The sequence below is a fragment of the Hylaeus anthracinus genome, unplaced genomic scaffold (assembly GCF_026225885.1).
Source record: "Hylaeus anthracinus isolate JK02 unplaced genomic scaffold, UHH_iyHylAnth1.0_haploid 27435, whole genome shotgun sequence".
Lineage (NCBI taxonomy): Eukaryota > Metazoa > Arthropoda > Insecta > Hymenoptera > Colletidae > Hylaeus > Hylaeus anthracinus.
The window spans coordinates 1-9,909 of NW_026535225.1; the positions used below are offsets into that span (position 1 = coordinate 1).

Below are 9,909 nucleotides of genomic sequence, written 5' to 3' on the forward strand. Positions count from 1 at the left end.
TGCAAGTTCAACAATGTTGCGAATCGCTTCCCTCGGGACTACAACAAAGTTGCAAGTTCAACAATGTTGCGAATCGCTCCTCTCCGAACTGCAACAATGTTGCAATTTCGAGAGGAGCGTTTTCGACATTTGCAACATTGTTGGAATTTTGAGCTGCCATGTTTTGTCAGTACAGGTTGCCTAATTCAAGGGGCTTAGTTTTCTGTACGTTTCGTTCATGTGCTCCTGTGCGAAGAGGTGGCACGAGAAACATGACACTCAAAGAAGTAGCATAACTTTTAATTAAATATCGATACTTACCTCGATACTTACCTTGAGCGTATACTTACCTTGCGTGTATCAGGAGAACGTAATGAGCGAGTAGGTGTCATAATTTTTATTTTCTGCTCGATACTTACCTCTTGTATCAGGAGAACGTAATGTGCGAGTTGGTATCATAATTTTTATTTTTTGCTTGAAACTTACCTCTTGTACGAGGAGATCACGATGAACGAGGAGGTGGCACTAATCGAATTTGCCTTGAATTCTACTCACGTACGTACCTTTTGTATCAGAGTCACATGAACAAAGTACTTTTACCCTCCCCGACTATCGAAGAAATTTTGTCTAAATTAAATAATTGGTTTTATGTTTCTAATTAAATATTTATTACAAACAAACACTAAGCATGAAAAGATAAAAAACCGAAATAAAATAAAGAAGGACGAAGAAAGAAAATGATGGAGAAGGCGAAAGTAAAGAAGAAAACAGAACATCAAATTAGTTGTTGGACGAGCTTGCAACATATGTGTACATTGGGGAACAGGTGATACTGAGAACAGATTTAGGAATTTTTAAACGAGAACGCGAACGTTACATAAATTACATATTCGAGTTACGATATCTACACGATCCTTTGATCTAGACGTGCGTGGATCTAGAAAATGTCAGCATAAATAATATTCCCCGATTAGTAGTCGAAATCGTTCACGGTCAAAGGAATAACTCCGATCGTGAGACCAGCAAGTATTTATACGTGTCTCGTAGCGAGACAGCGACACACGGTAGCTCTGACACGCTCAATCTTTCATCCCGGTTTCAAAAAAGAAACTTCGATCGGTCGACGTGAATTTAGACCTACTAGCAACAGACTATCGAAGTTTCAAATGTTAGCGTGGACTAGTTAAGAAGAGGCGCATCCACTAGGCAGCGCATATTCTTGGATCAGCTCTCTCGGCCCAGTCACAGACCTGATCGCATTCTCTTGTTAATTTCACCGATTCGATTACGGCCACTTCACGAAACCTTCTTCGTCCGTTCATTTCCTATCATAGTTCATATCACGCAAAGCACCTTGAAACGTTGCTTAATTTCAGATCATCGCTTACGTACAGAAATGTATAGAAGTATATATACATATATATATTGGTATGCTAATTTGGAATTCCAAATTATTAAAATTAAAAATTCATAGTTGCAAAGTGATGATTTAAAATAAGAAATTCAGAGTTATTGTTTAATGCTTTTTCAGATAATCTTACTATCTACTCGTTTATTTTCTAGATAATCTTACTAATTGTGAACGTATTCTCGATGTTCGACAAATTCATTTCAGTCAGTACCTTAAATAAATGTAACTGAATTTACATTTACACACTTATTTATCACATTATACATTTACATTTACACATTTATTTAAAATTAATGCAAAGTATCGCGTTTCGTACGGACTTAAAAACCCCGAATATGTAATGTTATTAAGCCTAATCGTTAGATACGTTCGAAATCCTCGAAAAGCTTCAGTAATTAAACCAGCATTTACAATCCCGCGGTATTTTCACCTACTCTTCGTAATCAATGGATCTCGGTACCGGAGCGTTTATCTTAATGAAGTTCGATAAGGTGTCCAATTAATTTTCTTAGTAAAAGTCTCGAGGGGATCTCGGCAAGAGCTCTCGTTCACGTTGCGCGTTAACTTCCAAATTTGCTAGCCTGCTAATCTCCACCAGCGAGCCGATGACGCGACGTTCCGTACGGAATGCTGAAATTCCACGATTTTTATTCGTCTCGAATGCACAATCGGGAACTTGGGATATCGAACACGTCCGTCCAAGCGGAGTCTGAAAATAAGGTCAACGTCACCGATGAAGCCGCGTCGACTAAACCGGGACGTACGAAATAGAATACCTCCGAACTCTGTAGGATTTGAAACAGCTGACGTCGATCGTAAACGAACCAACACTCAAACTTCTCGGACCACTTGTAAAGGCTTTTTCCTAAAGGTGTTCTAGTATTTCATTTGTACATCACGTTATTGGCGATTATCAGTGGTTCTGTCGAATAAATCTTTTCCAAAAGTCAAGTATTAGGTTGTCCCGAAAGTTTCTTTCGTAATTTCCACTCAATTATTTTGCGCGGTAGTGTTTATATAAATAGACAATCTAATTTCTTGGATGTCGACGGTGTAACAGTAATGGAGCAAAATGAATCGTACGCAATTCAATAACGTAACATTGGACATAAAATATCGTGCATGTATTACTTATCAATAAAACGAAAGAAACTTTTCGGACAATCTGATATAATTTGACCGACTAACGCAATAAATGTTGTACACGCATCTCGTCTAATATTGATTTTTTAAATAACCCCTATCGTTCATCGATCCCAGCAGATATCGACAAAGGTTTGATTTCGCGATTCCGATCGTTTTTCAAGGAATAGTTTAAAATATCCACGGGACACGCCGGTGTAGACGAAATCATTCAGTCTCTACCGTATCTCGCACACGGCCTACTTCGTCCAAGTGCTATGAACTTTGCAATAACCTGCGATAAACCAAGAGCAGTTCTCTAGCACGAGAGAGGTTTCCGTTTAGCGACAGTTTTCCGCGACTGGTCGCGAACGATTACTCCCGTGGAGAGCGCGAGGTGGACGTCACATAAATAATCGAAAGCGCAGTACTCACTGTAATCCGACGTGTCGTCGTTGGATCCGTTCACCGTGCCATCCGGCAGGATCTGTAGATGTCGATTCTTGATGTACATCTGTATTTTCCTGGAAGCGCCGGTGATGTGGGACAAATTGGCGGATCGTTCGGCCCTCACGCCGGCATCGCCCGTTAAATCAACCGGCGCGGCACTCACTGCACTGATAACTGTGCCAATCGCGAATACACTCAACACGCCGGTACTCGGTCTCGCACTGCAGTTGAACACGCTCGATTTACGGAGCCCGCACTGCCCGAACGCGACGAGGAACAGGAGAAAGGCTAACCGAATGTACGACGAACGGCTGTTTGGACACTCGCGTCTCTTCTTCCTCGTTCCCCGGGGACACCTCGTGGACCCGTCGTCACGAGGAAACTCGGTCTGGCGAACGCTCGGCGCGACCTTGGCGACGCACGACTCACGTCTCCAGGAATTCGTCGAGTCCACTTCCTTCCACGTTTCATCGACCAAGGACGGAAGCACGCTCCCTGGAACGAGCTTCTCGTAGGTTCGGTCGCTCGACTGACTAGAGAACAATGCCTTCCCTATTCGCACGCAATCCGCTGCGTGGACCTGCGGCCAGTTCTCGGCCGAGAAATCGCGTTTAGAGCAGCAGCCCCGTTCCCCGTCGTTCCCGCTCGGGAATCGATTCCTCGTGGGATCGAAAGCACGAAATCGCCAACGCTTTGTCACTGAATTCTCCGCGTGCTCGTCGACGACACCGCGGAGCCTGGACTCTGGCAGTTCCAGGCAAGAGTCATCGCGATCATCTCGGATGGCTTGCGACGCATCGGCAAGCCTAGGAACGTTTGGCTCGGTTCTTTGGAATCCTCTCGATCCTGCTCGTCTCGATGGCAAAACGGAGCAACGACGAGACTTCGTAGCTTCTTCGTCGAGCGATTCGTTGGAATCGATCCGCGGTAGTCGTCGCGCGATGGAGGCTCGAACGGCTCTATTATCGCGGCGCAAGGAAGACTCGGTGGAAGCTGAGGCTACGATCGGTATCGGGCAGTCGGCACGGTAATCACAGTGCAGCACCCTTGGCCCGCCCGTGTCGATCTCAGCGGGCATGACGGTCTCATCCACACTCCTTTCCGAGCCCTCCTTCTTATCTACGCGCCGCTTCCTCGCTTTTATCTCGATATCGCTGGCGCTCGTATCTTTGCTCGTTCTATCGTTTTCCACGTCGGCCTCCGTGTCCGGCGAACTTGTACACCCGTCGATGATCAGCTGGATCAGAGCCACCGGCGATTCGTTTGGTCGCGGTGGCAGTCGCAAGAGTGAAAAGGCGCGTCTACGATGGAAGAATACGATGACCACCTCATGGTTACTCCGGTTTCGCCGAACACAGGCTCGCTTGGAAGCTTCTCGCCGAACACCGAGGATGCGGCAACTGGTCCTCTGTTACCGTCCTTGTACCGCGTTTTCGGTACTCTCGCATTATCGCTGACCGCCGTGGCAGCGGTTCTTCCGCGGTAGGATGGAGCAATCAACGACACGGTCGAAGGAACCAGCTCGCGGTAGTCAGAACGGCTTGTTCGCGAAGATAGGAAACCACGGGATTGGTTTACGAGGTAGCATCGAGGCGACGTTCGATGTATCCTGAATGAAAACGACCGACCGAATCGTTTCTGACTTCCCGTGTCCGATATATCGCCGAGGGTACTCGTTACACTGCGAATGATCCTGGGTGAATCCGATCGGCGGTTAGGAGACGATCGACGAAACGCCTTCGACGAAGGGAATTAGCGACAAAGAAGACGAAAGGATCGTCGTTCGCTCGCCTTTAATCGGTCTTGTCGAAGCACGCAGGTTGATGCTACCGATTACCTTCGTCGACCTCGCTCTGTTCCTCTCTCTCTCGGTCCCTCTATCAATCGCAAGAACTTCTACCGACACGTTACTCGTACCGCCTTAACGGGTTTCTCTCACTCTTTCTTTCTCCCTCTCTTCCCAGTCACCGCCACCACCTCCTCTCTTTATCCCTGTCTCTGTCCCCGTATCACTGTTTCTCTTTTCACTGACTGCCCTCCCCACCCCCCTTCCCGGCCCGTGGGAGCGCGTATCCTTCCGGAGTCGCGGAGGGTCGTAATCACGCGCGGAGATTTCTTTCGCGAGAATAATTCGCGGGGTTCACTTGCCACCACTTCTCACCCACTGCTCGCGGACGTGTATCGCGTATCGCGAAACCTGGCTCGGACCACCGGCGCTTAGCTGACTGTGCTCCGACACGTTCCGTCACCGCGCGAAAACACCCTGGCGAGGTCGTACGATGCTCCCTCCGCGATGATAAACAACCAACTCGCGAGAAGACGGGTGACGGTGTGGCGAAACGAACGACCGACGAGCCTCCGCGCAACGCTCGATCGAAGGTGGTGGTGGATCGACGTTCGATCGTTGCCGATGGATCCCTCGTGGCGCGGGGGGGGGGGGGGGGGGGGCGGGGGGCGGGGGGGCCAGGATATACTCGAGGAAACGATCTTTCCAAGATCCAGACTATCCCGACGATAGTTTCCCGTATTTCGTGAACGGTCACCTGGCTCCGTTTTCGTTTTCTTCGCGTTCCGACGAAACGTGCGATCCAGTGTCGCGATCGTGGCGTCCGTCGTTATTATTACGAGGTCGGGGATAGTCCGGGCACTCCGGGGTTATCTGGTAGGTCGGATGGTGCCGGTGCGGCGTCCGAGAAACTACTGAACGAGTGCCGCGGTTCTCTTCTCCGGCTCGGTTCGGGCACGCTCCTCGGTTCGCTCTCGTAGAGAGACCGAACACCAGACCGACACACCATCACACGGCCCGGCAGCAGCCGAGAGTGAAACCAATACCAACGCGCGTGGATCGACTCGACTCGCTACTCACACGGGCCCGCAGCATCCATCCCATCCCGTCGTAGTTGTAGTAGTAGCCGTCGTCCCGTTTCGTCCCGTTTCGTCTCGTCTCGTCCCGTTCCGCTTCATACCATGTCGTCCCGGTTCCGTCCCATCCCAGAGCGACGCAGCACGCGACAGATCTGGATGCTCGCTCGCTCTCGTCCACTACCGCGCCTCCACGACCACCACGCGCCTCTTCTTCTCCCTCTCTTCTTTCGCCTTACTTCCCCTCCTCCTTTCCACCTTCGTGTATCTCCCTTTCTCCTACCCTTTCTCTCTCTCTCTCTCTCTCTCTTCTCTCGAGCTCTCTCCTTATTTCTCTTTCTCTGTCTCCACCTGGTCTACCTATGCTACTCCGAACCGCGACTTCGTTACCTTTCTATCTTTCCCTGCTAACCACCGTTTCTCTCTTCCCTCCTTCTTTTCCTCGTTACGCCTCTTTTGCGTCGGTTTTCTTCCCTTCCCGTGCTCTTTCCTCTTCCTCGCGAATCTCCTCGACGCTTCGCGTCAGTACGCTTCACGTTCCCGTTCACTGGTGCTCCGATCCGATTTCTCTCGCGTTTTCTTCGATCCACGTTTTACCTACCGACCTATTTCGACAGTGTGCGCGATTTTTCGGAAAATTCTCACAACTTTCGACGAAACTCGTTACGCGGTGATCCGAGCTTTACGTCGAAGTGCGTGCACCGTGGCTACGTCGGGAGCTCTGTTTTCTCGCGTCGAGTACGATGGTTGACAAGCAAAGACGCAATTAACAGCCCCCGGTAGGTAGGCAATGGAGATTAAACAGCCTACGGATAAGCACCTGGTGCGAAAAGGATGGATTCCAAAGATTCGACACTGAGCTGCTGTTTCTTCTTTGTTCTCTCGTACTTCTCGTGCCGCGAAATGTTTCATCTGGTTCTTTGCGACCTTTGCTTATCTTTCTTCCCCCTTTCCTCTATCCTTATTATCTCTCCAATTCGATTTTCCTCGCGTTTCCTTCAATTACTGCTTCATCAATTGCTCTATTTAAGAAGTGTGCGCAATTTTTCATCGAATTTTGCAACCTTTAAATGAAACCTAAAACGATTTTATTGGTTCGTATCCTGTTTCTCTCGTTCAGCCTGGTCTACGTTTGATTGGTTTACCTTTCTATCTTTATTTGGACCGCACAGGTTCGCTTTTTCTCCGTGACGGATACTTTGCTTCGCCTGTCTTCCCTCTCGCGTTCTTTTCTCTTCTTCTAGATCTTCCTTGCTTCGCAATACATCTGTACGGTTTCTATTTTGTCGGCCTTTAGATCCAATTTCTTTCGCATTTCGACAACTTATCGTCCAGCTAGCGTTTCTCTATCGTCCTCCTCGTACTCCACGGTGTTTCGGCTGTTTCCTGTACACTTTCGCTTATCTCCCTTTGTCCTAACCCTTTTCTTTCTCTTCTTTCCCACTCCCTCCTTATTCCTCTTTCCCTGCCTCCGCCTGGTCCGCCTATGCTGCTCCTCGCCACTGCTTCGTTACCTCCGTCTTCATCTTCTGACTGTAGCACCACCGAGAACACGAAAAAATTTGTCTGGTCATTTTATATGTAAATTCATCGTCATTCCAATTATTTCTAATTAAAACTATACAGATTACAATTAGTCCCACTACTATTCCTATAACGACATTCTTATGCAATAAACAAGGATGTAACACTGCAGTTTGTAATGATAGAGGTACTAAATCCTATACATATCCTGATACATATCACTGAAAAAAATCTAATACTAAACCTATTTTCTCCCTTAACACGTTGATCGCCACGTTACCCATATACATAGGTAACAATGCTTATCACTGAAAAACTACGAAAATTAATTCTGAAAGTTTTAAGTGTCACAGAAAATGAATTTAAATAAAATACTTGACATTTGACGAAGTTACAAAATACCACAATAAATGTTTCATTACGCAGTTTCCAATAGTCTGTAAACAAAGTTTAATCGCAGTAGACATTTTTAAGAGTATTAATCTGACAGTGAACGTGTTAACCCTTAGCACTCGAGAGTGGCTCGAGAGTGGCTCGAGAGTGACTCTCGGTGGTCGCTAGGTTCGACGCAGTCAATCAACCAACAATAACGTTTGCTTAGGTTTCATCTCTTTGGAACTCGAAGTGTCAATAAAATGATTGTATCGGAAGAATTTCAAGTGAACCGAAGCAGGTGTCTCTTCTCTAGCCCTCCAACGTGCTTGACAGACTCTCTTTGCCCGCTTGCTAACGAACTCAGCATCGCAGGATAATTATTCCTCCACGTGTCCCTGCGCTGCTAGGTCGATGCCGAAAGATAAAGGCGTCGGCCAGGCTAGAGAAAGAAGAAGACCGTTAACAAGGCCACGAAGGACGAGCGTGAACACCTGCAAACCTGGTAAGATAGATCGCTTTGGAAATCGCCTGTTGCACGCGCGTCCGTGTCACGATTACTTTTACTTCGTCTTCTCCGTCCTTTTCTTCCCTCTTCTTCGTCCTTTCGATCCAGGTTCGATATTCTCAGCGTTGGCCCCGTTCCGGCTTATTTGCTCAGTACACTTTGTATCTTATCGAGTCCTCTCCCTTTCTGGCGTTTTCTTCCGTGTTCTGTAGCCCCCCCACCGTCCCCTACTGTCCGTTTCTTTACTCTTGGTGGCTATTCTTCCTGTCCTACCGCCTCTGTTTCGCTAACGGGACGTCTCGTAGTGTTTGTTTCACGCCACCGTGCAATGCACGAGACCGCGATCAGCCGCGACGCGCATGAGTTGTCGTTTTCTACGGCTACTTCGCTTCGTTTCCTTTTCAATCTTCCTTAGACGCGAGCGAAAGCTTGATCGAGGTCAGCCGAGCGTACCAGTAAATGGTAAACAAGGTCGTCCCTTAAATTCACGACCGGGGGAAATGTTTCCGTTTGTGGAGTCTTTCCGGGCTACTGATCGACGAGAAAAATCCATTGTCGAATGGTAAATACCGAATGAAATGCGATGCCATCTCTGGTTCAAGGACTTCTTCTTCTTCTTTTTCTTCTTCTTCTTTTTTTTTTTCGTCTGTCTGTTTAATTCGTGTTGGATATTTCGCGATGAAAGCGGCGAAATTTCTACGAAACGTGCTTTGTAGCCTCGTACGCTCTTGCCGCAAAGAAGTATGGTTGCAACGACAGTGATTTTTCGAGGAGCAACCCATAGGGAATTTACAGTCGATTTTAAATTTAGATTAAAATTATTAGGTTGTCCCGAAAGTTTCTTTCGCGAGTTGCACTCAATTATTTCATGTAGTCGTGTTGAAATATTAGGTTGTCTAGAAAGTTCGTGGCAATTTTTAAGAAAACTTCAAAGGCACATTTTAATTATAATATACATTTATTTATATGTATATTTATTGAATTACATGGGTACCATTTTGTTCCACAACCTTTCCACCTTTTAAGAAATGTACATATATATATGTTATTTGTTTTCAGCCATTTCGACATATTCAGACCGGCATCACCTATCAAAAATCGATAGTCTAATTTCATAGATATTCATGTTGTAACGGTAACGAAAACGTAATGTAACATAAAACGTAAAATATCGTGCATGTATCACTTATTAATAAAGCGAAAGAAACTTTTCGGACAACCTAATACTTCGTCTATTTCGGTAATTGAACATATACCATGTTTATCGTTTATAATTATAATATTATTGTACCATTTATCACATTTAAATTAAATGTACGAATTAAATATATTTAAAATTCGTGGCAACGAAGTAAATATTAAGAATCGAAGAAATAAACTGTATTTGGCACAGATGCATATTTATCGAATGTCTGGATTGTATGATAAATGGTAGCACTTAAATTATTAAACGTTTTTGTAGCCGATAAGCAATGGACAAAATCGAAAAATTTAATAACAAGAACCGGTTACGTTCGGAGTCAGGTAGCACGTTATTCTTGCGTGCGCACATACTTCGAACATAACTCGCGACGACTTGTTGCATCACATAGATAGCAACATTGTTATCATTTCTGCCTAGACATGTTTACGGAAAATGTACGTAGATAACGTTCTTTATCTATACAGGGTGGCATCTAGT

At 46.2% G+C, this 9,909-nt stretch overlaps 1 protein-coding gene across 2 annotated transcripts; it reads right to left on the minus strand.

Annotated features, from left to right (window-relative positions):
- Positions 1-1,675: 1,675 nt before the first annotated feature.
- Positions 1,676-5,397, minus strand: LOC128893401 (uncharacterized). 2 transcript variants are annotated; one of them, XR_008461322.1, is made up of 2 exons: positions 2,167-5,397; positions 1,676-2,099 (listed from the first exon to the last, which is right to left on the minus strand). XR_008461322.1 is itself a non-coding variant. In XM_054154313.1 (2 exons), exons 1-2 carry the CDS (start codon positions 4,038-4,040, stop codon positions 2,256-2,258), a joined length of 1,104 nt encoding a protein of 367 aa, XP_054010288.1. In that variant the 5' UTR covers positions 4,041-5,397; the 3' UTR covers positions 2,247-2,255. The 2 variants fall into 2 exon arrangements, 1 of the variants encoding a protein (XP_054010288.1); XM_054154313.1 differs by lacking the exon at positions 1,676-2,099 and having other exon boundaries at positions 2,247-2,266; positions 2,948-5,397.
- Positions 5,398-9,909: the final 4,512 nt, after the last annotated feature.

Excerpts from the sequence above, each read along its gene's own strand:
- LOC128893401 (XM_054154313.1), bottom strand. The coding sequence starts at position 4,040 with ATGCCCGCTGAGATCGACACGGGCGGGCCAAGGGTGCTGCACTGTGAT.